Genomic DNA, 27,722 nt, shown 5'->3' with positions numbered 1-27,722 from the left:
ATTAACGGAGATATAAGCGTTTAAAGTTTTCCCCAGATTCCTCCAAAAATCAGAAATTTTCCTGGCACCTAGACCGCACAACCTATATACCATTTTGAAGCTCAGACCCTCTACCAATAGTAGTGATCACGAATTAAGCTCCTTTTTTGCGAAATTCTCAATATTAACGGAGATATAAGCGTTTAAAGTTTTTCCCCAGATTCCTCCAAAAATCAGAAATTTTCCTGGCACCTAGACCCCACAACCTATATACCATTTTGAAGCTCAGACCCTCTACCAATAGTAGTGATCACGAATTAAGCTCCTTTTTGCGAAATTCTCAATATTAACGGAGATATAAGCGTTTAAAGTTTTTCCCCAGATTAATCCAAAAATCAGAAATTTTCCTGGCACCTAGACCCCACAACCTATATACCATTTTGAAGCTCAGACCCTCTACCAATAGTGGTGATCACGAATTAAGCTCCTTTTTGCGAAATTCTCAATATTAACGGAGATATAAGCGTTTAAAGTTTTTCCCCAGATTCCTCCAAAAATCAGAAATTTTCCTGGCACCTAGACCCCACAACCTATATACCATTTTGAAGCTCAGACCCTCTACCAATAGTAGTGATCACGAATTAAGCTCCTTTTTGCGAAATTCGCAATATTAACGGAGATATAAGCGTTTAAAGTTTTTCCCCAGATTCCTCCAAAAATCAGAAATTTTCCTGGCACCTAGACCCCACAACCTATATACCATTTTGAAGCTCAGACCCTCTACCAATAGTAGTGATCACGAATTAAGCTCCTTTTTGCGAAATTCGCAATATTAACGGAGATATAAGCGTTTAAAGTTTTCCCCAGATTCCTCCAAAAATCAGAAATTTTCCTGGCACCCAGACCCCACAACCTATATACCATTTTGAAGCTCAGACCCTCTACCAATAGTAGTGATCACGAATTAAGCTCGTTTTTGCGAAATTCTCAATATTAACGGAGATATAAGCGTTTAAAGTTTTTCCCCAGATTCCTCCAAAAATCAGAAATTTTCCTGGCACCCAGACCCCACAACCTATATACCATTTTGAAGCTCAGACCCTCTACCAATAGTAGTGATCACGAATTAAGCTCCTTTTTGCGAAATTCGCAATATTAACGGAGATATAAGCGTTTAAAGTTTTTCCCCAGATTCCTCCAAAAATCAGAAATTTTCCTGGCACCTAGACCCCACAACCTATATACCATTTTGAAGCTCAGACCCTCTACCAATAGTAGTGATCACGAATTAAGCTCCTTTTTGCGAAATTCTCAATATTAACGGAGATATAAGCGTTTAAAGTTTTTCCCCAGATTCCTCCAAAAATCAGAAATTTTCCTGGCACCTAGACCCCACAACCTATATACCATTTTGAAGCTCAGACCCTCTACCAATAGTAGTGATCACGAATTAACCTCCTTTTTGCGAAATTCGCAATATTAACGGAGATATAAGCGTTTCAAGTTTTTCCCCAGATTCCTCCAAAAATCAGAAATTTTCCTGGCACCTAGACCGCACAACCTATATACCATTTTGAAGCTCAGACCCTCTACCAATAGTGGTGATCACGAATTAAGCTCGTTTTTGCGAAATTCTCAATATTAACGGAGATATAAGCGTTTAAAGTTTTTCCCCAGATTCCTCCAAAAATCAGAAATTTTCCTGGCACCTAGACCCCACAACCTATATACCATTTTGAAGCTCAGACCCTCTACCAATAGTAGTGATCACGAATTAAGCTCCTTTTTGCGAAATTCTCAATGTTAACGGAGATCCTTTTATCCCCGTATCTTCTACATCGATCGTAGCGATCAATATCGCTTTGATGACATTGAAAATACATGTTCAATATTCGGCTAACCGACATCCAAATCTTGTACAATTATGGACGCCTCGTTGAAGTGACCGAAAATTAAATTTCAGCGTTGTGAAGAAGCTTACTAAGCTGATCTTTTTAATCAAGTATGTCAGGTTTTATCCTCGAGGAATAGGGATGAATTTGTGGTGGAGGTAGAAATCTTCAAAAGATACGCTAAAACGCCCTTATCCCCTCGGGACTGATGCCCTTTCTTCATTCACTAGACTTTTCGGAGACGCTATTATGGCGTTTACTGCGGTCTAATTCACCTCTGGCCTCAGGGTTTTCTCTACAAAATTGAAGGGTCCGCTTAGCATGAACTATGAAGGTCGAACGATAAAACATAATGTGTTTCGGGTCCTCGGGTATAGCGGCGCGTCTGGAACAATCGGGAGACTACGGTGTCCCATAAGGAACTGTCAGTTAGTTCAATTCTCTAAGATTTCGCTACGCGGAATCAAGCTCCAGCAGCCTTTACGGCAATTATCTTACCGCCACTACCATCTAATGTGCAGTAAGTCTACAGTCCCCTAGAACGGATTCGCCCTCCTTTTCTAGTAAAGACCATTCCTGCGATGACAAACTGTCTCACCCGATGCTGTACCAAGAAGACTGTATACAGGAGATTCAATTTCCAACGGATTTTTAAAAATTTTATAATAATAATCGTTGGCGCAACAATCCAATTGGATCACAGCGTTGAAGTGTTAGAGCAGGAGAAAAACTGCGAGCGTAAGGTCTGGTGTTAGTGCTAGTGCTAGTAAGTTAGTACTTTTTATAAATCTCAGATGCGAGCACGAAAGGAGCAAATCAACACTGCACATTTTTCCCATTGTTTTGTAAAACAATATTAAGTCTATTAATCTTGAATATAACAAAATGAAATCCCTGGACGAGAGCATTGGCGAACACTCGATTCTAAAGACGAGCAGAAATCCAAATGATGCATTTGCCCCATCCCAGTTATACGAACAACAAAAGGTCTAAAAACGTTTAAACGCCGCCTTGTAGTAGGATGGATTTGACGACCCGTATTTTGGCCCCGGTAGATTTCATCCTTAATAGAGATGAGTTCGCCATCCCTGTGTCTTTTTTGCACTCCTATTTTTTACTTAATTTAGTAGAAAAATGCTTCAAGAATACCTACCTAAAATTTCAAAACGATGTCTGGGGTGGGCCGCTCCGAGGATCCTAATTAGCTCTGTGGTGCGTCATTTTGATGCCACGAACTAAGTAAGGAGGCAGAATGCAGCCGCCTCAGATGTTCAGAGCGCACCCGTAGCATTCACGAAGGGGAGCAGCTCTCCCACCTTGCAACTAGAGATCCCTCTGAGGTTCTCAAAAACCTTTACCTAATATCCGCAGCCTGACTCTAGTTTTAGCAATTGCAAAGGAAGTGGTTGAGGGTTTCTCCGTCTTCTCCGCAGCTTCAGTAATGCGAATTTTAAGGTATGCTGATTTTGGCGGCATGGTCCTGTGCAGACTGCCGTAACCTTGTATGCGTTTGCATGTGTCTGGTACAAGAACTCTCGTGATTGGGTTTTGTTACAAGCGAGCCAAATCCTCCTTGACTTGGCACAGGTGGTGAGGCTTCGCTATGTAAGGTCCGCTGCTCGTTAGTTGTGCGAGTAGATTCCGCCCTTGACAGTCGCCAGCAGGACACAGACTGTACCCGCCGAATGAATGCAAAAAGCAGCACCCCGCCTGGCCAGCTTGTCAGCCAGTTCATTCCCATCAATACTATATTATAGCCTTGCAACACGCCTGTCCTGGTTGAAAAGTCCGGAGGACTCAAGTAGTCTGACAGTACTGCGCGGTTCAATATATTTAATATAGAGGTCTAGAGGGAGGTACATTGAGAGCATAAAGCGGAAAAACTTGATAAGCCACGGCACAAACCATCCCTGCTGTTTCTGTGGCATGACTGGCATTATGCCATCTGGAGCCGGAGATTTATATCTGGAGAAACTGTTTATAGCCCAGCCCATCTTATCCTTGGTAATCACCGGTTTGACAGTCTCACGTCTGAACCAGCATCCTCAAGGTTTTACCAGAAGATTCCGTCCAATGTTTCAATGTTCCGACAATAGTTATAGTTAGGACCGCCTCCTGGCAGTCTTGATGGCCGACTTGTACTTCTTCAGGCAGTCCTTGTATGACTGGACAGATCCTCATTCCACCACGGTGGCAGTGTCGGTACCTTTTTAGTTTCATTTTACATTTTTAGAAGCTAGCGCGGGCTTCTTCCTCCTTGAAACACTTTTTCGATGACCGTCGTAAGAATTTGGAAAAACTACTGGCCACTTATACATCATTTATTTGTTGCACGAGACTCAATTTTTAACGATTTCTTTAAAAACATTTTGCCACATTTTTTTTCAATTAAAACAAATCGGAATACCGGACGCTGGGCGCTTCAGGTATGAAGGTTTTGTGATCATCTCATGTGAGGAATTTCCTATGCCGGTTTATCTTAGCTAGCTAGAAATTCAAAATATTCCTTCGTATATGTATTTAAAAACTTGCAGATATATGTACATATTGAGGGGATAAATATTATTCCCATCCTAAATAAACATTGTCTATTTACGCATACTGATGTGTTCATATATATATATTCGAACATATCTATCTAAATTAATAGCATCCATCTGAATATTTCCATTTTACTGCATACGCAAAAGCATACATATGTACATATATATCTAAGTAGAAAAGTGGGTGTGGCTTGAGCGAAAACATGGGGAGACCAACTACCACATTACCCAGTTCCTCACGGGGCACGGTGGTTGCTACAGGCAGTATCTGCCCCGCTTTGGGTTGGATGATTCTCCGAATTGTCCCAGATGCGATGGCATACCGGAGGATCCAGAGCATATGTTGTTTCACTGCCCACGATTTGCAATGGAGAGAAGGAGCTTAAACCAGGTGCTGGGCAGGAGCGGGACCCCGGAGAGCTTGGTTACTGAGATGCTGGAGTCCGAGGAGAAGTGGCTTGCGGTTGGCTCCGCAATCATCCAAATGCAGGAGGAGTTGCTGAAGGAACAAAGAAGGAGGAAAGCTGCAAATAGGAGAAGGAGGAGTGCCTAAGAGCAAACCTACCTCGCGAAGTAATACCTCAATGGTGGTCCCGCGGGGCTGGGGCTGGAGAGACCGGGGGTGGTTTTTAGTGGGTGTGAATCCCACACGCGCCCGCTGTAACTCCGCCGTTCGGGCGGCGGAGCTGCGGAGGACGTGTCTTTCTAAGATTTTCCACCTCCGTGTACGCACAAAAAAAAAAGTCGAAAAGTGGAACCCCGCTGACACTAACGTAGATATATCCATCTGGATGGAACACTACCCGCAAAAAATGTTGGGACGGGTCGGTTTCGATCGCAGCTAATACAACAAATACATCCTGAGCCCGCCATCCAAATTAATCCGGCCGCTATTAATAGATGGCGGGCTCAGGACCATTGGAATACAATTAATTTACATGAAATAAAAAACTTTGATCTTTTATAAATTTGTTAGTAATAGCTGGATTGCTTCTAACCTTTCTAGAATTGTGTCCTATATTATCACTTATACTGATGCCATTTCGCACTTCTAGAATGAACTTAAATTGGCATCGATCATTATCCCCCAACCATAAAACGGGCTTCCAGAAACTCATCCCACAGTCAACTATAGCAACTCTGTCGTTCCTATAAAATAACTATGTTAGCTCGTGAATGGGAGGAGCTTGTTGTATGTTACCCTCCATCTCATCATTTTCTTCGTAATATCTGCATGGCAGACAGGGCCATGTAAAGAATGCACGCCTAATGGTTTTTGGGGTTTCGGCAGCAGAACCGGAGACCGAGAAGATTTCTTTTTGAACCGCTGGCTATGGTCCACTCTCCCCTTAAACAAAGTTTCGTGAGTATTTTCAAGAACAGCAGTTGACGCATTACTACTACTTTGTAGGCAGCGCCCCACAGGTTCGTATTAACCTCAAGTCACAGTTACCTAGGACAATTCTATTGGTTTTTCCTGCGACCTCCTTACAGTTAGGTGGGAGTTTCCAATGCTCCTGGTGTTCCGCCTTTTACCCTGTCTCCTGGCTCAGAGATAAGACGATCACAACGTCAAGATTATCTAATTCCACTTGTCCGGTTGCCAGTTGTGCTACAAACACTGCCGAGGTATTGTGACGTTAGATACCTCAGCTACAAGCGTACAAAAGTGATCCACCTTCCCTATCACCTAGTTTCTCTCAGATCATGTCCTCCCTTCGGAGCCGCCAGGAATGTCTTCTCAAAAATTCCAATAGACTAGCCAACTGTCGAATTTTTGTATTTTTTTCGAATATCGCCCCCACAGTTTCTAATGTTGAAGAATAGGCGTAGGAAAGCGACTAGAAGGCCACAGTTTCGTTTGGCACATAAAAAACTATTCAGTTCGTGCTTGTTTGGAGCAAGTTTCTAAGGTACCATATAACTAATAATAATAAACGTTGGAGTACTTCACAGGACCCTAAAGGAGGCAATGTGGTCAGCAGCATTTGAACCGCGGCCTTCCGTACGACAGTCTTGTGCTATAACCACTCAGCTATTCGGACACTTACCATATAACTATTTTTAGAAAAATTCAGTGCTCACCGTTAAATAATTCATTTTTTGTAGGAAATGAAATGATCATTCGCTTCATCTCTGGAACACAAGTATTTACTTTCTTCTTTACTTTTTGTTTGGATTTAAACGTCTTCTTTTCCAAATGCCTACAAACGTACTAACGGATGTAATCTTTGCTGCAGTCCAAAACCTAAATTGTTGAAGGTAAAATACGAACGGCCTAAACGTAAGAGGCTATTGCAAAGCCAAATTAATTATAAAATAATATTTTAGAGAATCTCGGTCATGCTGTAAATACATTGGTTTATTTCATTGAATGAAGTATAAATTTTACATTTTAGAAAAAAATAAATTTGACTCTTATTCAAACTAGCATTCTACTACATACGGAAAACGTTAGGGTAAATTAGAAAATTTCAGTCGTTGAATTTACGCAATGTTGGCAAAGCATGCAATTTCCAATTTTCGCGCCATCGTAACGACTGGAATACTTTCAAATTTTGTTCGAATTCCTGCTTCATTTCAGCCGTTCGCTCATTAATATTTGGGAACCCATCAAACCAACTCTTTATGTAAAATGACAATTGTTTTGAGTTTTCGAATATGAAACCATTCTTCTCATGTTGAACTAGTTCACCAAGGCTGAAAAGGCAATAGATGAATGTTAGAATAGTAGCACTCTCTTAGCTGTTTTGAGTTTACTTTACATCAGGTAGAGATACTTGTGGTAAAATTTCCATCTGAGTTAGTAAAATCAAATTATTTTTAATATTTTGATGATCTTAGCTCTTCAACGGCAGATTAATCATCCAAGGTATCGAAAAAAAGTTTAGGGGGAAGGGCGAAAGAAGGCTAGTCAAGGCTTCCAGTTTGATGGATCTTTATACGCCTTACATTGGCTCCGACCTTCATACAAATAATAAGATGGAAATCAATCGAAATTCGAAGTATTGGCAATATGTAAAGCTGCATAAATTATATAAATGTAGGCCGAAACTTGAATTATATCGGCATCGGCACAGCCCATCAACCACAACTACGGGTCATCATTGATGGTTTGCTAAAATGTGTCTCCCTCCCGAGCATGTTGCCGTTTTCGTTTACTGTTCTGTGTCATGTCTTTCAGTGGCGAACTATTCATCGGGCACATTGGGATAGTGAATTCTATTGCCTAGCCAGCAAAGTAATTGCCGCTCTTCCTATAGTACGGTCCACTGTCACTAATGCCTTCTAATTGACAGGCCCATGCTTTCAATACTCTGTCCATTAATGAAGATATGAAGAATGTGATGACTGCTCAGATTGGGAACCTTCGTTTTGTCCGTGTTTATTTTCAACTCAATCTTTCCGAATTCAGAACCATTTGGGCAAGATCCATGAGGCAGTGAAAGAACAAAGAGATGTCCATGGTCCATTGTAATCCCCCACGTCTGAGATGGATAAAAATTTCTTTATTATGGTAGCCCACACCACAGACAGGTCGACCTGATGCCGAGAAGGATGCCCTCTGGCAATTTCTCGATGCAAAAACCTGTAACGCATTCACTGACGACATGCATGCAACCTTAATGGCCATGTTGGTGAAAAGGCAGACTGCAACATGGGGGTGCCATGGGGAAAAGGGTTTGGAGTGCACAACGAGAGTGGCGTATAGTCGATTTTGCGGACACCCATGACCTATTAATTGAGAATACATGGTTCATCAAACGATTGCCTCATCTTCCTACATTTTATAGTGGGAACAGTAACACGCAAATAGACTATATTTTCATAAGACGCCGACATTTTACCACCGTCACTGACTGCAAAGCCATTTCCTATGATACCATCGCACCTCAACATCGATTGATGATTGCCATCCTGCGAATCAAGCGATAAAATAGCGTGAGGAACGCACTGGCCTCCCGCGCATTAAATGGTGGTGATTTCATGAGAAAAATGATCTCACATCGGAATTATCAACTATTACAATGTGGAAGAATCGTGGAACCAGGTGAAAGACACAAGCTGCGAAGCTGCGCAGTTACTTTTGGAGAAATATCGCCCCCTTTACATTGCTTTTCTGGATCTGGAGAAATCGTTTGGGCGTGTCCCACATGAATTAATCTGGTATTCTCTACGACAGCAACTAGTACCAGAGGAACTCGTGCGTTGGATCTACCACGATCCGATAAGTTCGAAGTGTGCCGGGTGCATCAAAACCGCTTCGTGCCTCTGTCTTCATCAAGAAAGCGCCCTCCTTCCATTCCTCTTTGTTCTTGTTATACACTGCTTTATGCAGATGATGTTTTCCTAGCGCCTCATAACAAAAATGATCTCGATCAACTTGTCCAAAAATGGAATGATCGCCTCATGCAATACGATCTCAAATTGAATCTGAATAAAACTGATTTTTTGTCGATCGGCGAATGCTATCAGCCAATGGAAAACTGCGCTATGAAATTCCTTCACGCATTAGTGCAACTTAGATGAACTGGTGTTCTTTGTGTTCGACGTATCAACAAACGTCTCAAATCTAAAATTTATCGCAATGTTGTCCATCTTGAGTGTTGGTCAACTATAAAAGAGAATGGTGGTAATGGAAACGAAGATGTTGCGTTTGATTAGTGGCGTAACACGCCTTAATCACATCTTCTTCTTTTTCTTCAGCCTTTGTCCCGTTCACAAGCGGGGTCGGCTCGTCGTGATCGGCTTCGCCATTTGGCTCTATCGAATGCCTGATCTGGGTGCAATCTCGAGGCTTTCAAATCTCCATCCAGCGTATCAAACCACCGTTGCTTAGGTCTGCCCTTTGGTCGTTTACCATCGACGACGATGTTCAGACCTATCTTGGCAAGTGAATTCTCGTTTGCACGAATTGCGTGACTATACCATCGAAGACGCCTCTCTCGCAACTTTTCCACTATCGGTGCAACCCCATAACGATCGCGGATATCCTCATTTCGGATGTGATCTAAACGTGTGACGCCACTAGTCCAACGTAGCATCTTCGTCTCCATTACCGCAAGACGCCGTTCATTGTCTTTTATGGTCGGCCAACACTCAGAACCATAGAGAGCGACTGAACGGACGACATTGCGATAAATTTTAGATTTGAGACGTTCGTTGATACGTCGATCACAAAGGACACCAGTTGTGGAACGCCACTTCATCCAGGTTGCGTTAATGCGTGAAGCAATTTCATAACGCAGTTCTCCATTGGCTGATAGCGTTGACCCGAGGTATTTAAATCGTTCAGTTGTGGGCAGATCACTGCCGCTGACAGTGATTGTGCCTGTTTCATGGGCATCGGTCGTCAAAAATTCAGTTTTGTTTAAATTCAATCTGAGACCGTGTTGCATGAGGCGATCATTCCATTTTTGAACAAGTTGCTCGAGATCATTTTTGCTATCAGATGCTAGGAAAACATCATCTCCATAAAGCAGTGTGTAGGGCGCTGGACGTTGGATATCCCGTGTGACGGTGTCCATAATAAGGACAAAGAGGAGTGGTGAGAGGGCGCTTCCTTGATGAACACCAATAGAGACACGAAGCGGTTTTGATACACCCGCCATACTTCGACAGCGCACGAGTTCTTCTGGCACGAAGTGTTGTCGTAAAGCATACCAGATGAGTTCGTGTGGTACATGGTCAAACGCTTTCTCTAGATCCAGAAAGGCAAAGCAAGTCGATACAGATCTCTCTCGCTATCCCGAGTGTCCAGTTTATCGTAAAGATTTTTGAAATGGTTCTCTCGGGTGACAGCGACCGCTTTCTTTGCTTCCCGGTTGGCATTCTTATAAATTTGCCAATTAGCAGGCGTTTTATCGTCGAGAAATTTGTGGTAGAGGCGTTCCTTTTCACGGACCTTCATTTCAACATCATCATTCCAAAGCCAAATATCTCGGTTGATGTACCGCTTACCCGGCTTGGTGACCCCGAGGGTTGCAGAGGCCGCTTTGTGGATCGTGTCTTTCATTTGGTTCCATGATTCTTCTACATCCGTAATGGTTGGCAATCGTATGAGTGAGACCGTTTCTTCTTTCTTCTCATCAAATCGCCACCATTTAATGCGTGGCGGGCCAGTGCGTTCCTCACACTGTTTTATCGGTGGCTTAATTCGCAGGACGGCAATCAACGGACGATGTTGAGGTGCGATGGTCTCATAGGGAACGACTTTGCAAACAGTGACAGTGGTAAAATGTTGGCGTCTTATGAGAATATAGTCGATTTGCGATTCATTGTTCCCACTATAAAATGTGGGAAGATGAGACAATCGTTTAATGAACCATGTATTCATAAGTACAAGGTCATGGGTGTCCGCAAAATCGATTATACGCTCACCACCTTCATTGCGCGCTCCGAACCCCTTTCCTCCATGGCACCTGTTACCGTCTGCCTTTTCACCCAAATGACCATTAAGGTCGCCGGCAATGATTATGTAATCGTCAGCATGCACGTGACAAGTCTTTTCATCGAGAAGTTGCCAGAAGGCATCTTTCTCGGCATCAGGTCGACCTGCCTGTGGTGCATACGCGATGAAGAAGTGAATAGTGCGATCAGCTGATATAATGGTGAGCTTCATCAACTGATCATTAAATCGTTCAACTTCTTTAATGGCATCACGGAAACCCTCTGAGATGGCAATGCCAACACCATATTGAGTGTGTGGGTTACCAAAATAGAGAAGTTTGTAGCCATTTTTACCGCGTTCGCGTTCAATGTCGCAGCTTTTGGCACCAGACCATCGGGTTTCTTGCAGAGCGCAGATGTCAATGCACCTTTTCCGAAGGGCTCTTGCGAGTTCCTCCGTCTTTCCAGTTAAGGTACCAACATTTAGCGTGCAGACACGTATTTGTTTTGTTCGTTGTGTGCGGACTAACTTGCTTACGTCCTGACGCCGTCCATGCGTCAAGAACCCTTGCCCATTTCTCGACAGGACCGGGGCCCGTCCTGCCGCGTCGACTGAGGTGGACGCCCTAGCATTTCTCCGAGGCTTGTGACTCAATCCGATCATCATGTTTGTAACGACATTCTATGCATTTTCTTGGTCGACCTGTCGCGGGGCCTGTCACCAAGAGAGATCAGGTAGGATTTAGCATAGTAGAATAACTCCAACTATACTCTATTTATCTCTTTCCCTGATCTCAGCACTTTATTTTGGTTTTACTGAGGATAGTACAGAGTACGTTGCCTCAAACCCTCCTCCTTTACCTGGGCTTGGGACCAGGATACTATGTTAATAGCATGGCGGAATTCGCCTTAATCACATCCGAAATTAAAATATCCGGGATGGATATAGGGTTGCACCGATCCTGGAAAAATTGCGAGAGAGACGTCTTCAATGGTATCATCATCAACGGCGCAAAAACCGGTATCTGAGATATCTGAACCACGTTTTTCACGTTGTTGGTAGGTGGTGGTGACTTCCGCTTCCGCGCTGTATCTTTAAGAAGACGCAAGAATCCACTGTCGTTAAGGCACCTAATGCCGAGTCGCTGAGGAGTCTCAGGTTTTCCTCGTATACCAGCTATGCGGAACTTGCGGTAACTTCGTCTCGGTTGGCGATCAGGAAAGGTCGTCTTGAGCCATTATAGCGGCTTTCAACGTCCTTTGCTATCTTTCAAGCATCCCATTGGAGTGCAGATGGTACATGGTTGACTAGTGGCGCATAAAACCGCGTTTGCTTAATTCCAAGAAAAGGAAGGACTCGAACTGCTTAGCCTAGTTGATGATTATAACTGCCGGCACACCGAAACATAGAATCCGCTCTTGACATAGGTATCGTCTCAGGTCACCGCGTGAACCTATCGATGATTGTGAGGCAATACCTGCAACCATGCGTGTCTTGAAAAGCACCAATTTAATCAAAATTGATTGTGTGAAAGCCGGAATATATGGCAGAATATACTGAACGTTGAACCGAAAATAAGAAACTCCTTCAATTTGTACTTGGAGTTGCGCGTGCCTCCGCGGTGGCCGGGAAATGGACGGTGTCGGGTATCTTGGCCTCTACAACCCATGACAAAGTATCTTTCCCAGACGTGTGCTGAATGTCGGAAGTGAACTGGCTAAAATTCATGTGCAGAAGTTAACGAGAGACGCTTTTTCAGGCATCGACGAATACGGCTGGAGGTTATATCTTGCTGACGGAATACTAGAAATGTAGTTTCCATCGGCTGTTGTTTGGTGGTCTTAAACGCCTAAACACATTCAGACAACCACGCAATCAGGTGGGAGTCATTGATCTTGGGCCCAGGTAGGTAAGCGTTAAGGACTGATTGCCTTGGGCAAGAAACAACGGTAGAAGTTTAACGTTCGTACCACTCAGCTATCCAGACATGGGAGAGTCATTGGAAGAATTAAATTTAGTTTTTACAAAGCCTTCCGAATCTCAGATCTCCATACATCTGTTTGGTATACGATATGAGGTTTTCTTGAAACGGAGAGAAAACAGGCACGAACCGGAAGAATGCGTGTCAGGATATACTGACGTCTTCTCCACCGATGGCTCAAAGACAGAAAATGGTTTTGGAGCAGGAGTCTACCTCTCGAATAAAAACGAAAAGTGAGCTTTTCCTTTGGGACAAAACACAACGGTCTTTCAGGCTGAAGTGTATGCGATCCTAAGGGTGGAAACCTGGACGATTGACGAGCGGTTGAAGAGCAGGCGCATCGCAATCTGTAGCGATAGTCAAGCGGCTTGAGTAGTACTTTGATCACTTCAAAAATCGTTCAGGAATGTAGAAACAGATTGAATTCTGTTTCTAGATTCAATATGATGGATTTACTCTGGGTACCTGGTCATTGTGGTGCACAGGGAGGTGAAATCTCGGATGCCTCAGCAAAAAAGGGGTGTCGGTAGCATTGGCTGATGCTGGGAACAAGCTTCCTATAATGACAGGTGGCGAAGCCTTAATGCTGCTAGATAGACCAAACTCTTCCTGTTAGATCCAAGACTTGAAGAAGTATTGTGGGCATTCTGACTGGCCATAATTCACTAGCTGGGCATATGTTCAGAATAGGAATTATCCAAGTTGATACGTGTCCATCCTGTAATGAGGAAGCGGAATCCACGGAACATTTTCTATGTGAGTGCTCCGCCTACGGAAGCATCAAACGGAAATCCTTCGATCTTCTTCTTTTTCTTCAGCTTTTGTCCCTTTCACAAGCGTGCTCGGCTCGTCGTGATCGGTTTCGCCATTTGGCTCTATCGAATGGGTTAATCTCGAGGCTTCGAGATCCCATCCCATCGTATCAAGCCACTGTTTTTTCGGCCTTCCTTTTGGTCGTTTACCATCGACTTCGATGTTCAGACCAGTTTTGGCAAATGAATTCTCGTTAGCTCGAATTGCGCAATTTTCCCACGATCAGTGCACCCCATAACGATCGCGGAAATCCTGCGATACATAAACGAATCCGGAATATTCCGTTAGACGGGGGAACCGAGTACAATGGACCACTAAGATCTGAGTGCTCCGAAGCTTTGTCTCTCTCCCACCTCAAACACACACATACCGACACGCTTGATGATGATGATGGGAAATATGCAAGAACAGTCCAGTACTCGACCTCATATTGGGTGAAAGACAAAACTTGAAAATTTATTTGCTAACCGATAACTAGCCGACAACACTTACCATTGGAAATTAATGGCACACACTGGCAAACCACATCCGAACATATCGACCACTTTCATTGGCAGATCCAAGCCACTTGAGCTGTAATGCAGGCACACCCCTAATTCAGCCGAAGCCAGCAGCAAAGGATAGTCCTCGGCTTCCAGCCACGGTGTTACAACTGACACTTTTTTCCAGTTCTGCTTTCCAATTTTCTGCACGTAGTATTTTTTCAGAGGGCCTTTTCCCGTGATGACGCATAGTAGATTCGGCAATTTAGAATTAGCCTTTGTTGCCTCAGCTTCATAATCTACGAGAAAAAAATAGATAAAGCGACCATTTCGAGGTAGAGCTGAAATTCACCTTGTAGGGCCTCGAGCAATATGCTGAAATCCTCGTCCGGTGTCCAACTGGTGCTTGAAACCAGAATGGCTGGTCTTTCGCTCTTGTAGATGACTTTCCCATTGCTCAACTTTTGCGTGAGCCTTGTGGATTCCAAAACGCCACTTTCTTTAAAGTCGCCACAATCTTTCGGAAGAAACTGTGCGTGATCCTGAGACAACTTCATGAAAAGTTCGTGCTTCTTCTCCAGTGAGATTGGTTGGAAGTGTAGTGGCGGACGATCGTAGAGAACAATTGCTCTGTGAATCGGAATATGCGTGGTCAGACGGTCCAAAGGAATTCACAAATTGAGTACATACTCTATTCCCCATTTAGACTTCAGGTCGTCTCGCATGGCTTTAGTTACACAGAAATGGGCGTCTCCGCGGCGTCCGCAAAAGCCTTCTATCCAGTAAGCGAGGCGAACCACTAAGCTAGTCCTCCGAGCGGTCAACGCCAATATGGTGTAAGTGTAATTGTGCCAGTCAATTGCTAATTTGGAGCGAAGGAGCAAACAGTACAGGTAACAAATCGCCAACGTGGGCACGCCGGGCGGGTTTTGGACAATCATAAAGTTTGGCCGTTTGATCGCCCAAAGGACAAGCAGCAACGTAAAAGTCTGCCAAATCGTTTTGAATAGATATTTCAAGGCTGGCGGAAGGTTCATCTCCGGACAGTGAAAAATTTCATGGATAGTGGCTTTTGGCGCCATCACTATTGTATTGAGAGGTTGTGTTTCCACATAGCCCACGATATCGACGTTATAATCTTCTTCTATTAAACTCTGAGCATGATATTGCATACGTGGGCTGCGGCCGATGTCGCCAAGAACCACAATACATGCTCGCTTCGACTCACTAGATGGTACCATTTCCGCACAAAAACGTTAACTTCTCAGCTTGAATATTACTGAAATCCACTGTTAATTCCACTAGCTGGAACCAACAAGCTTTACTACTATCGCACTATGATCACCAATCCCGAACCCAACAAGTAACTGATAATGAGCCCGGTTCCCGAGAACAAACAAACTTCCAGCAGATGTTTGTACCGCTAAGTGACATTCGAATATTGTTTATATGGAAAACGGCATAATAATCGGAAGTAAAGTGTGCAAGTGTGCGTTCAGAATGTTGTTAGTCCAAGCACTGATTAAACTAATTTAAACATGAAATATAACAATTGCCCATTAAGGCACGTACAGACAGTATGTGGATGTTAAAAGAAAATATCAACCGCGAAAGAATGACAAATTTCACAAGGAAAGTTAAAATAAAGAATTAGACTCGTATGGTCAGTAGATAACTAATTTTGTTTCGTGTAAGCGGAGTAGGCCGGATTAGTGACGAAGTTCCCGACCTTTCATAGGGAGTGATAGTTAATACTCTGAAAAAATTGTTAATAATCTGAAAAAGGCACCTACATATCTTAAACATAACAATCTTCTTAAATATAATAATTCATCATCATCATCAAGGCCGTAACAACCGGTATTCCTTGTAGGTCTGCCTTAGTAAGGAACTTCGGTTTTCGCCGAGTCGGTCGGTCGATATGCCTAAAACTGTCCGGCATCCTGTGCTACGCCATCGTTTCGTCTAAGGCAGGGTCTGCCCCGTCTTCTTTTTCTACCATAGATATTGCCCTTATTGACTTTTCAAGCTGGACCCAACCTATTGAGCCGTATTTTATCCAACTAGGCAGGCGTGATATCGCTCATAGATTTCGTCATTATGTAGGCTAGGGAATCGTTCATCCTCATGTAGGGGACCAAAAATTCTTCGGAGGATTCTTCTTTCGAACGCGGCCAAGAGTTCGCAATTTTTCTTGCTAAGAACCCAAATCTCCGAGGAATACGAGAGGACTGGCAAGATCAATGTCTGGTACAGTAAGAGATTTGACCCTATTTGCAGACGCTTCGACTGAAACAGTTTTTGTAAGCTGAAATAAGCTCTGTTGGCTGCCAACAACCGTGCGCAGATTTCATCGTCGTAGCTGTAATCGGTTGTGATTTTTGACCCTAGATAGGAGAAGTTATCAACGGTCTCAAAGTTGTAGCCTCCTATTTTTATTCTTCCCGTTTGACCAGTGCGGTTTGATGTTGGTTGGTTGGTTTTTGGTGCTGACGTTGCCACCATATACTTTGTCTTGCTTTCGTGGATGTGCAGCCCAACATCTCGCGCCGCCCGTTTGATTTGGATGAAGGCAGTTTGTACATCTCGGGTTGTTCTTCCTATAATGTCAATATCGTCAATTTAGGTCAGTAGTTGGGTGGATTTGAAGCGTGCCTCTTGCATCAACATCTGCATCACAAATCACTTTTCCTAGGGTCAGATTAAAAAGGACACATAGCAGAGTATCTCCTTGTCTTAGACCGTTGTTGATGTTGAATGCTCCCGGAAGTGATCCTGCTGCTTTTATCTGGCCTTGCACATTAGTCAGAGTTACCCTAGTCGGTCTTATCGATTTCGTTGGGATATCGAATTCTCTCATGGCCATATGCAGTTTTACCCTGGCTATGCTATCAAAATCCGCCTTGCAGTCGATAAAAAGATGATGCAACTGTTTTTCATGGCGTGCTGCAGAGAAAAAAATTGATCTTGTCCGGAGCCAGTTTGTTGTGAGCCAATGATGTTTTGGGCGTATGGGGCTATCAGGCCTAGCAAGATGGCGGAGAATATCTTATAGATGTGTGTGTGTGTGATATCTTCCATTTTATGCATGCGACAGATAATGTCTCTTTGGCAGTCGTCAGGCATTGATTCGTTATCCCATACCTTGCGTGCAAGTTGATGAACCATTTGGTGTAATTGCTCGCCTTCATATTTAACCAATTCGTTTGTAATTCCATCGGTTCCTGGTGACTTATGATTTTTAAGCCGATCAATTAGACGGACTGTTTCTTCTATGCTTGTTGGTGGCAGTATTTGTCCGTTGTCTCCAGTTGGCGGGACCTCAAACTCGCCAATGTTCTGGTTGTTCAGTAGTTAATCAAAGTACTCAACTCCTCGCTCCAATATGCCCATTCTGTCGGAAATCAGATGTATAAGGCTTCATCTCGCTGACTTCTTGGTAAAACTTGCGCCCCTGGTGCGGTTGCTCTCTCTACTTTTCGCGTTCACAGATATGTTGGTTCTCCCAGGCTTCTTTTTTCCGTCTGCGAAGTCGCTTCTCTGCTCGACGGAGTTCGTGATAAGTTTCTGTGCGGGCACCCGTTTTTTGACAATACAACATCACTCGGTATGAAGCATTGTTCTCTTACGTTACTAGCTTATATTCATCGTCCAACCAGCTTTTCCAACTTTTTCACGACTGGGGCCAAGTATGTTTGTGGCCGCATCAATGATAACGTTCTTCAGGTGGTTGTGAAAATCATTCATAATGGATATGTTTCCACATACCGGAATTAGACCAGTTGCATCCACTTCATCAGCTTACATTTCTTCCGTTTTTCCAGGTAGAGGCGAAGGAGAAGGTTGTTATAGGCAAGTCTGTAGTTTCTTCTCCTTTGCGGCTAAAGTTTCCTTCTGCCGAACCTTCTTCTCCATTTTTTTTTGGAAAAGTTAGACAACAGTGTAGGTCTCTCATTAAGGGAGTTGCTGTACTATTCTTTCTGGCTGACTATGTCGTAGACACAGTGTGCAGGTTTTCCACTGAAATGGAGAGCCTGTCTTCCACAGATTTTTCGGTGGGGAAACATTAATCTGGTGAGGCCTCCAAAATTCATGCCTCGGCTATGACCTGATTTCTTAAAGTCGCAGGTGGAACCGAAGTCTGTGACTTCTTACCATTTGAACAGTTACAATCCTTTGTTTCCATCCCTTAGTGTAATAGTAAACTACCACAGGCTCTCCCACCACAACAAGATGGTGTCCGAGGGGGAGAGAGAAGAAGATCGAGATCTAAATACTAAATACTCCCCTCGTAAATGACGAAATGCGTAATTAAATTAAAAAATATCGATAAAAGTTGAAAGATTACCCCAATATTCTTGCTAAGGAATTACGACATGATCCTCATTAACATGATACGACTGATGTGTATTTTTAGTCTGTAAAATATGACTACATATTGTTGTTCTATAAAAACAGAAGACATAATAATGAAAGTTGGAAACTAAAAAAAAACACAAAAATTTGAAACTTGAAGACTTGGTTGCTCTCGCATAATGTTATCATTGTGACCCATCCTGTATGTACATTTTTGACATCTTTTTTAGTACCGCAGATTTCTTGTTCTAGCCAAACCGGCATCTCAGATCTTTCTCGAAGCTTCTCGCACATTCGTCCCGTAGGTAAGGAAATTGACTTGTGCTACTCTGGGGTGATTGTAAATTTAATGTTCTTCGTGCTCTAGTGATCGAAAAGGAATCGTGCGGTTGGGAATATTCTCTTCTCAAACCTCTAATTCAGGTGTGTTTCAAGTTAGCTCAAAGGGGATAATGGCAGCGGAATCATTAATCGGCGAAATTGCACTTCTCTTAGTAATTAAACCGAATCAGAGTCATTTCTAGCGACAACGTTTTAAATCACGGCTTGGCTTTAAATAACAAGAAACAGGAGTGGAGATTTCAGTGAGTGGAAAAGTGGTAATTAGAATATTTGGAGTGAGCGCTATGTCGATTTTACACCTGTGCAGTGTTGTGACAGGCTGAGCTGGCCCCTAGTTTTGGCAAATTCTTCAGGTTTTGCTTAAGAAATGGTGGAAAAGCTGCCTCAATGTCCAATTGCTTTTGGTTGCACATTTCTGTCCTACGTATCTGTCGTCAAGGTTATTCATGCTTTAGATAGAAGGGGATTCCCCTGGTTATTTGGAATTTTTCTGTTTGGCTTCTATTTATTCATTTACAGTGGAGTGAGAAAGTTGTCGACGATTAATTGGCCTCGTGATCTGATAATATTTGTTTAACACTAGTGTTACAACAATTTGTTAAATTACTTTCGTTCTTGAAAAAAAATCTCAAAAACGCTCGCATTATTCTATCAAATGATGCGTAAAATAGCATTTTTTTAATTTTCATTTTTTTTTTTTTTTAAATAAGGAAATTTTGTAGCTGAATAAAGGTACACGTATAATCCAATCCCACTCGGGTACCCCTATACAAAATTCATGTATTATATCATAAAGTAAAACCTCCGCCATGCTGTTAACATAGCACGCTGGTCCCAAGCACAGGAAAAGAAGGAGGGTTTGAGGCAACGTACTCTATGCTATCCTCAAAAATAAAATGCTGAGATCAGGGAAAGATATAAATAGAGTATAGTTGGAGTTATTCCACTATGCTAAATCCTACCTGATCTTTCTTGGTGACAGGTCCCGCGACAGGCCGGCCAAGCAAATGCATACAATGTCGTTACAAACAAGATGATCGGATTGAGTTGAGTCACAAGCTTCGGGGAAATGCTAGGGCGTCCATCTCAGTCGACGCGGCAGGACAGGCTCCGGTCCTGTCGAGAAATGGTCAAAGGTTCTTGATGCAAGGACGGCGTCAGGACGTAAGCAAGTTAGTCCGAACAAAACGAATACGTGTCTGCACGTTAAATGTTGGTACCACAACTGGAAAGACCGAGGAATTCGCAAGAGCCCTTCGAAAAAAGCGCATTGATATTTGCGCTCTGCAAGAAACTCGATGGTCTGGTGCCAAAAGCTGCAACATTGAACGCGAACGCGGTGAAAATGGCTACAAACTTCTCTATTTTGGTAGCCCACACACTCAACATGGTATTGGCATTGCCATCGCAGATGGTTTCCTTGATACTATTAAAGAAACGATTTGATGATCGACTGATGAAGCTCACCATTATATCAGCTGATCGCACTATTCACTTCTTCGCCGCGTTCGTACCACAGACAGATCGACCTGATGCCGAAAAAGATGCCTTCTGGCAACTTCTCGATGAAAAGACTCACATGCCTGCTGATGACTATATCATCATTGCCGGCGACCTTAATGGTCATGTGGGTGAAAAGGCAAACGGATTCGGGGCGTGCAATGAGGGTGGCGACCGTATAATTGATTTTGCGGACACCCATGACCTTGTACTTATTAATACATGGTTCATCAAACGATTGTCTCATCTTCCTACATTTTATAGTGGGAACAGTAAAACGCAAATCGACTACAGTCCCTGGCCATATTATTAGACGCACTGTAGATTCTATGCGAAATCTGAATTATCGGGTGTTTTTCAGCTTTAAAATTTATTAACCGACACATGTAATTTGTATGTATAATATTTAGTTACAGTAGTAACAATAAATAAAAAATCATCTTTTTAGAAAAAATATGTAACTATAATACTAAAGAACTTTGAAATGTATGCCATAAAATATTAATATTTTGTTGAGCCACCTTTTGCCGCTATGATAGCTTCAATTCTGCGCGGCATTGTGTCAATGCTCGAATAACACAACATCCTCTCTGACAATCAGGTGAGAGTTAGCACTGAAGCCATCCACAACACAGTCCTCCGCAACACATATAAGAGGGAAGTGGATGCCCAAATAACCGCAGTCAACAGAGATCCTGGAGACCAGCATCAACAAATGATCTTCATAATCACCTGAAGAATGTTATCATAAATACAGCCACAAACACACTTGGTCCCAGCCGCAAAAATAGTCGGAACGGCTGGTTTGACGATGATTGTAAGCTAGCAACGGAACGGAAGAATGCTGCATACCGAGTAATGTTGCATTCTCGAAGAACGCGGGCACGCACGGAAACTTATCACGAACTCCGGCGAGCGGAGAAGCCACTTCACAGACGGAAAAAGGAAGCCTGGGAGAACCAACAGGTCTGCGAACTCGAAAAGTACAGGGAGCAACCGCACCAGGCGCACAAGTTTCATCAAAAAGTCAGCAGGATGAAGCCTTACACACTTCGATGTTCATCCTGTCGAGACAAAGAGGGGAAATCTGATTTCCGATAGAATGGGCATATTGAAGCGATGGGTTGAGTACTTTGATGCACTACTGAACAACCAGAACATCAGCGAGTTGGAGGTCCCGCCAACGGAAGACGACGGACAAATACTGCCACCACCAAGTATAGAAGAAACAGCCCGTGTAATTCATCGGCTTGAAAATCATAAGTCGCCAGGAGCCGATGGAATTACAGCCAAATTGGTTAAATATGGAGGCAACCAACTTGTGCTCAAGGTATGGGATAGCGAATCAATGCCTGACGGCTGGCAAAGAGGCATTATTTGCCTCATACATAAAAAGGGAGATATCACACAGTGCAGAAATTATAGAGGTATCACGTTGCTGAGTACCATCTATAAGATATTCTCCGCTATCTTGCTAGGTCGGATAGTCCGATACGCCCAGAATATCATTGGTCCATACCAAAGAGGCTTCACTCCAGGCAAATCAGCAACAGATCAGATTTTCTCTGTACGGCAAGCGATGGAAAAACTGTTGGAATATGGACATCAGTTGCACCATCTCTTCATTGACTTTAAAACCGCCTACGATAGCATAGCCAGGGTAAAACTGTACATGGCCATGAGAGAATTCGGTATCCCGACGAAATTGATAAGACTGACTAGGCTGACCCTGACCAATGTGCGAGGGAAGATAAAAGCAGCAGGATCTGCACTAAAAACCAACCAACCAACAACATCAAACCGCACTGGTCAAACGGGAAGAATAAAGATAGGAGACTACAACTTTGAGACCATTGATAATTTCTCCTATCTAGGGTTGAAAATCACAACCGATAACAGCTACGATGATGAAATCCGCGCACAGTTGTTGGCAGCCAACAGAGCTTATTCAACTGTTATAACTGTTTCAGTCGAAGCGTCTCCCCATAGGGTCAAAGCTTCTACGGTACCAGACAATGATCTTGCCAGTCCTCTCGTATTCCTCGGAGACTTGGGTTCTTAGCAAGAAAAATTGCGAACTCTTGGCCGCGTGCGAGAGAAGAATTTTTGACCCTTTACTTGAGAATGGACGGAATCTATCGTCGATACCATGACCGTCAGGTTGTGGATAAAATCCGGCTCAATAGGTTATGGTGGGCGGGTCAATTAATCAGTATGGATGGGGATGTTCCAGCCCGGAAAGTCTATAAGGGCAAAATCTATGGTAGAAAAAGAAGCCGAGCCAGAACCTGCCTGAAATGGAGCGATGGCGTAGGCCTGAAATGGAGCGATGGCCTAGACCGGATACCGGTTGTTGCGCCGTTGATGATGATGATGATGCTGGCAATGCAAGATTGTACTGTATCTTGCAATTGAGGATGATGGTTCCACACATGGTTTATTTTTTCTAGGAGCTGAATTTTAGCCACTTCCCTCTTGATCAGCTCCCACACATTTTCAATTGGGTTCGTATCGGGGCTATTACTCGGCCAATACAATAGAGGAATATTTTGCTCTCGCAAATAAGTTTGCACAGATCGCGCTGTGTGGCAGCCTGCATGAAGATGAGTGGCTCCCCATTCGGGAACTACTCTTTGAGCTGGGGAACCAACCGAATTTCTAAGACTTCTATATACTGATCTTACCTCATAATGCTTTTTACCACGTACAAACGTCCAGTACCTTTGCCGCTGATAACTGACCAGATCATAACCTTTTTAGGATGCTTCACAGTTTGAACAACGTAAACAGGATTATATTTTTCTCCAGGACGACGGCGCACAAACTGAGTTCTATTCTGCAAAATTTCAAATGTGCTTTCATCGCTAAAGCAAATCTATCAAGAATAGAAAAAATGAATGAATATCCTAACTATCAATTGATATAGGTACAATTTACCCATCGCCAGAAGTTGACACCTTTATCACGCCACTGTGTGGGCCATTTCCGACGCTGGGCTTTTATCGCAGCCGTTAGCTTCGGCCTCTTGGCGGGTCGGCAGGCCTTTAAATGTAAATCCTTTAATTTTCCACGTACAGCGCGCTCAGACGCATTAGCATCTTCCAGTTGAGATTTTATCTGTCTTCTGTTTTCTAGGTAGGTGGGAACACCAATCGTCGCCAGAGACTTTCGTATAAGGTTCCAATTGGCTGAGTTGAATGCATTCCTCACATTTAGGGTCACCACCACAATATTTGCTGGTACAACCCCTTCCGTGAATTGCATTTTCGGCTAAACCAGTAAACATTTTGTTGGCGTCAATGGTTGATCTGACTTTACGGAACCCATACTGCCTATCTGAAAGGCCCCCTTGGTTCTCGACGACTGGAAGTAATCTATTATAAATGACCCGCCCCAACATTTTCCCCATAGTGTCTAGAAGACAAATGGGTCTATAGGAGAACGGTTCCCCTGGAGGTTTGCCAGCTTTAGGCAGCAACACCAACTTCTGCCGCTTCCATGGTGCAGGAAAGATACCCTCGGACATGCACGTTTCGAACAGCTCTGCGAACATATCCGGTCTACATTTGACGGCAAGTTTGAAGGCCTTAGGCTTTGCTGTCGCCTTTTCGACTGCATATCTCCAGCAGCTCGTCCCTGGTGACTGGTGAAATCGGCGTCACATTCAGGACGCTGGGAGGTGTCGGTACCCCCTCTTGCTGGGGAAATAACCATCTGTGGAGATGACCGCTCTCTGAATCGTCCTGTCACGATTTTATAGGCGCTACCGCACGAATTTCTGTCCGCTTCCAAACAGAGCTCCTTAAAACATTCTCTCTTACTCGCTATCCAGGAGCTTGAGGTTCTTGCGAGCGTCCCTATAGGCATGCTCCTTTTGCCTATGATCGATCCTACCTATTGCCCTTTGATCTGTTCGTCTGACTCTGTGGCAAATCGATCGAATGCTGGCCAGTTCACTACTGCACCAATAATTGGGTTTTCTAGTGGGGAATGAGCGTCTACTAGGCATCGACGCGTTACATGCTTTAGAGATGCTTTGTGTGACATGGAGAGCTCTATCCGTGGCGGTGCCTGCTGCTTGCTAAGCAAGTCTAGCCACACCTCCGTGAATGTTTGCTCATCCATTGCTTTTGCAGACCATCCTGGTGTTCTTTTAGATTTCGATTTCCGGGATGCGGGTCTCCTGCTTTGTGGCTCCGTCCTTAGTTCAAAAGTGATTGCCTGGTGGTCGCTGTACGTGAAGTACTCGCTAACTTGCCAGGATATGGCACGTGCTAGCGCAGGGCGGACAAAAGTCAGATCTACAATTGAACCAGTTTCCCCTTTCCGATACGTATTTACATCGCCTTCGTTGGCCTCCAACTGGGCGAATGCTTCTAATAAGCGCCGCCCTCTTGCGTTAGTCTCTTTGCTGTCCTACTCGATAGCCCATGCATTAAAGTCACCGACTATCACCTTTGAACCTCGTCCCCTTGCGTCGTGGACAAAATCGTCTAACAGGTTTTCAAACTCAGGCAACGTCAGGCTCGGTGGTGTGTAACAGCTATATACGAATATTGTATGGATTGACGACCACATGCCCATATCGCCGCTCCAGCAGTCGAATCTATGCCCCATACACCACCGTCAAGATTTCTGTACGGTTCAATAATGATAGCAATCTCCACCGCGGATTCCTAAGTGGTCTGCGCAAGCAAATCTTGTGCGACCCTGTAATGATTGAGGTTTATTTGTATTAACCTTATTTTTTCACTGCACTTAACACCTTCCTAAATTTAGGGCTTTTACCACTTTCGGTAATATGCCGGTTATGCCGTTCCTTCTTTGCTTCGCACAAAATGCATTTGGGGTCTCTATTGCACTCCTTGGCAATATGTCCTTTTTCCCCACACCTTCGATATCGATCGGACCGATAGATGCTGCTAGTGTATGCCCTCGCGAAGATCTGTTACCTTAGTTGGCAAACAACCCATCAAATCCGAACCTTCCCCACGGCCAACAACTTCTGCGCTGACTCCACTGGCAGTCGCATTGTGGCCGTTTGAGTGCTGCCATAAGCTTTTCTTAGGCTCACGATAGATTCTTCACTGAACTCCAATTTGAATTGTTGCTTCAAGGCAACATGGATGTTACCTCATCGAGATTTGTTTGTCTATCACACCAGATTTATTTCGAAACGACTAGACCGAAAATTGGTGAGCGTCTGATCTGTTGCTCCCTTTACATACAGCAAGTGGCGCCATTTTGTGTTAAGTTTTAGAGGGGCCTCCCCATACATGTGAATGCAGGGTGCAAATTTGTTTTTCATAAAATGTGGCCATGTGGGCTCAATTAGTACTTTTCGTTTAAAAACTGCTATCTGTAATCTGGTTGCCAACGAAACTATAAGCCTCAGATTGCCCATCAAGTTCTGCTCCCTGTTGCCTGTTTTAACACTTTCAGATTGTCGGTGTTCATTTTATAGTCGCATTCCACCATATGCTTAGCCACCATGGATTTTGTGGGTTTTCGGGAGTACTTGATAGCCAACGCTGCCTCCTTCGTATGCTCCCTAAATTTAGTGGTTACCAACTTTTTGTTTGTCCAATATACACCTCCGGACAATCTGAGCAAGCGATTTTATATATATACCGCTTATCTCCTGTTCCGTTTTTCGGTCCTTTTCTCTAACCAGCTAAGATTTTAGCTGGTAGATACGACTTGATCCTACCAGTTGTATGTCGAACTTTTTTAATGCTCGTTTTATATGCTTCGACAGATTTGAGAAGGTGACACTTGATCTTTTTAATGCGGTAGAAGTCGATTATTGGCTGTACTAAAAAAAGATCAAGTGTCACCTTCTCAAATCTGTCCAAGCACATAAAACGGACATTAAAAAGGTTCGACATACAACTGGTAGGATCAAGCCGTATCTCCCAGCTTTCTTTCGTCTTCAAATCCATTGAGTTTGTCGAATACATACATACAATACAATTTAACGTGTTATAATAAATAAAGGTATCAACTTCATTTTTGTCTAGGGATAATCGACAAACCAGCTAGTGAAGCTAAGTAAGATAAATTACGGAAAGACAACGTGCGCAGTGTTTTACAGCAAATAATATGCCGCACCCAGCAGTAGTTTTAGTGACGATCGGAATCGCCTTAGGGGCTGCAATGGCAGTGTTTGCGTTTTTGACGACTTCACAAAAGCACACACGCTCAAGTTCACATCGTCCCAATAGGAGTTTAGATTTTGAATACATGTAAGTTCGGAACAATATCTTTTTTTGGAATATTATTTACATTGATTCCTTCTGGTTTCAGTGATACTTCTATAATATGCACAATTTGCATTGACAAGATAAATTCGGACCTGATTTATTTAGAATGCGGCCATTCCTTCCATGGGAACTGTATTCAGAAGTGGTTTAAAGATAATAATACTTGTCCTAATTGTAAAAATGTCCAAACAAATAAGATCTGAGCGTTCGATTTGGCTCAACTTGGATTAGAGTTGAGTCGCGGATATTTCGTTCAACGAGAAAAATTTGAATTGGACAGCATTGCCGAGCACAGGCGGTTTACTCTGCGTTGTTTTTTTAAATTATTTTATAAACAATAATGGGGTTAAGATGATATAGAAATAAAACTATTTTATAATATTATTTTCGACAATTTTCCTTTATTGAATTTAAAAGATAGCAAATCAAGTCGCCTTGACCCCAAACTTGGATCGGTTTAGTCGGTACAGTATGCGAGATAATTGCATTAGACAGTAGCGAAGCGAAAATCATACTCTATTACAGAGACCGCTGAACATTGCAAGAGGTATAAATGACACCCACCCATATACAATGGAAGAAAACAAGACTAGGAGTGCTGGAAAATCCACCCTCTCAGGAGGTCGGTCCTACGGATTCTGGGGAGGACCTTTTATTGCATTTGATCGATCGTTTTAGTCGGAGTTCGAGGGTTACAGGATCACCACCATCGATCAAAAGCGTAACCCATTAACATCAAAGGAAGGAAAACCTAAAACTAGAAAACCAACTAGTAATGTAGCGAAAACACCTCAGGAAGTGGGAAATGAGGAACTGCGCCAAAAGTTCAACCAGCTAGAATAACTTATATTACAGCTTAGTTTGCAACTTAAAGAACTACAGCAGGAAAACGAAGTCCGCAAAAGAACTTAGAGTAGTTCACTCCCACCGAAGTGTCGCAGCCCTAGTGTAAATGAACCAATAGAATACACAGATGAAGGAGTATTGGCCAGAGAAACTGACTGGATCTTGAGAGAGCGTCTGAGAAAAGAAAGATTCGTCACCGGAAATCATTCGACAAGGTAGGCGAAAAGCGATAAATTGGAAGTGAAACTTCCTCCGCCGATTAATATTAGAGTTATCGGTAAGCACTAGAACGTTAAAAGCCTCCTATCGGCAACCATGATAAAAGAATACTCAA

At 43.3% G+C, this 27,722-nt stretch overlaps 2 protein-coding genes across 5 annotated transcripts; one reads left to right on the top strand and one right to left on the bottom strand.

Annotated features, from left to right (window-relative positions):
* Positions 1-6,751: 6,751 nt before the first annotated feature.
* Positions 6,752-15,521, bottom strand: LOC119659899 (chitobiosyldiphosphodolichol beta-mannosyltransferase). The gene is made up of 4 exons (XM_038068223.1): positions 14,772-15,521; positions 14,434-14,711; positions 14,092-14,380; positions 6,752-7,114 (listed from the first exon to the last, which is right to left on the bottom strand). The coding sequence occupies exons 1-4, from the start codon at positions 15,320-15,322 to the stop codon at positions 6,889-6,891; spliced, it is 1,344 nt and encodes a 447-aa protein (XP_037924151.1). The 5' UTR covers positions 15,323-15,521; the 3' UTR covers positions 6,752-6,888.
* A 3,158-nt stretch (positions 15,522-18,679) lies between these two features.
* On the top strand, positions 18,680-26,904 carry LOC119659791 (E3 ubiquitin-protein ligase Iruka). Of its 4 annotated transcripts, none has more exons than XM_038068061.1 (3): positions 18,680-18,742; positions 26,300-26,524; positions 26,586-26,904. In XM_038068061.1, exons 2-3 carry the CDS (start codon positions 26,382-26,384, stop codon positions 26,743-26,745), a joined length of 303 nt encoding a protein of 100 aa, XP_037923989.1. In that variant the 5' UTR covers positions 18,680-18,742; positions 26,300-26,381; the 3' UTR covers positions 26,746-26,904. The 4 variants fall into 4 exon arrangements, with proteins under 4 accessions (XP_037923989.1, XP_037923987.1, XP_037923986.1 ...); XM_038068059.1 differs by having other exon boundaries at positions 18,742-18,860; XM_038068058.1 differs by lacking the exon at positions 18,680-18,742 and adding an exon at positions 18,749-19,021.
* The last annotated feature ends 818 nt before the right edge of the window (positions 26,905-27,722 follow it).

Source organism: Hermetia illucens, chromosome 6 (assembly GCF_905115235.1).
Source record: "Hermetia illucens chromosome 6, iHerIll2.2.curated.20191125, whole genome shotgun sequence".
Lineage (NCBI taxonomy): Eukaryota > Metazoa > Arthropoda > Insecta > Diptera > Stratiomyidae > Hermetia > Hermetia illucens.
Note: the sequence above shows the minus strand (reverse complement) of the source record. Positions and strands in the feature narration are given on the sequence as shown.

Bases quoted from the DNA above. Each gene is read 5' to 3' on its own strand.
- LOC119659899 (XM_038068223.1), bottom strand. From the start codon at position 15,322: ATGGTACCATCTAGTGAGTCGAAGCGAGCATGTATTGTGGTTCTTGGC. The intron at 14,381-14,433 runs GTGAATTTCAGC...TTTTTCTCGTAG, and splicing joins ATTGCTCGAGGCCCTACAAG to ATTATGAAGCTGAGGCAACA. The intron at 7,115-14,091 runs GTAAGTGTTGTC...TTGCCTTTTCAG, and splicing joins TGTGCCATTAATTTCCAATG to CCTTGGTGAACTAGTTCAAC.
- LOC119659791 (XM_038068061.1), top strand. From the start codon at position 26,382: ATGCCGCACCCAGCAGTAGTTTTAGTGACGATCGGAATCGCCTTAGGG. The intron at 26,525-26,585 runs GTAAGTTCGGAA...TTCTGGTTTCAG, and splicing joins AGTTTAGATTTTGAATACAT to TGATACTTCTATAATATGCA.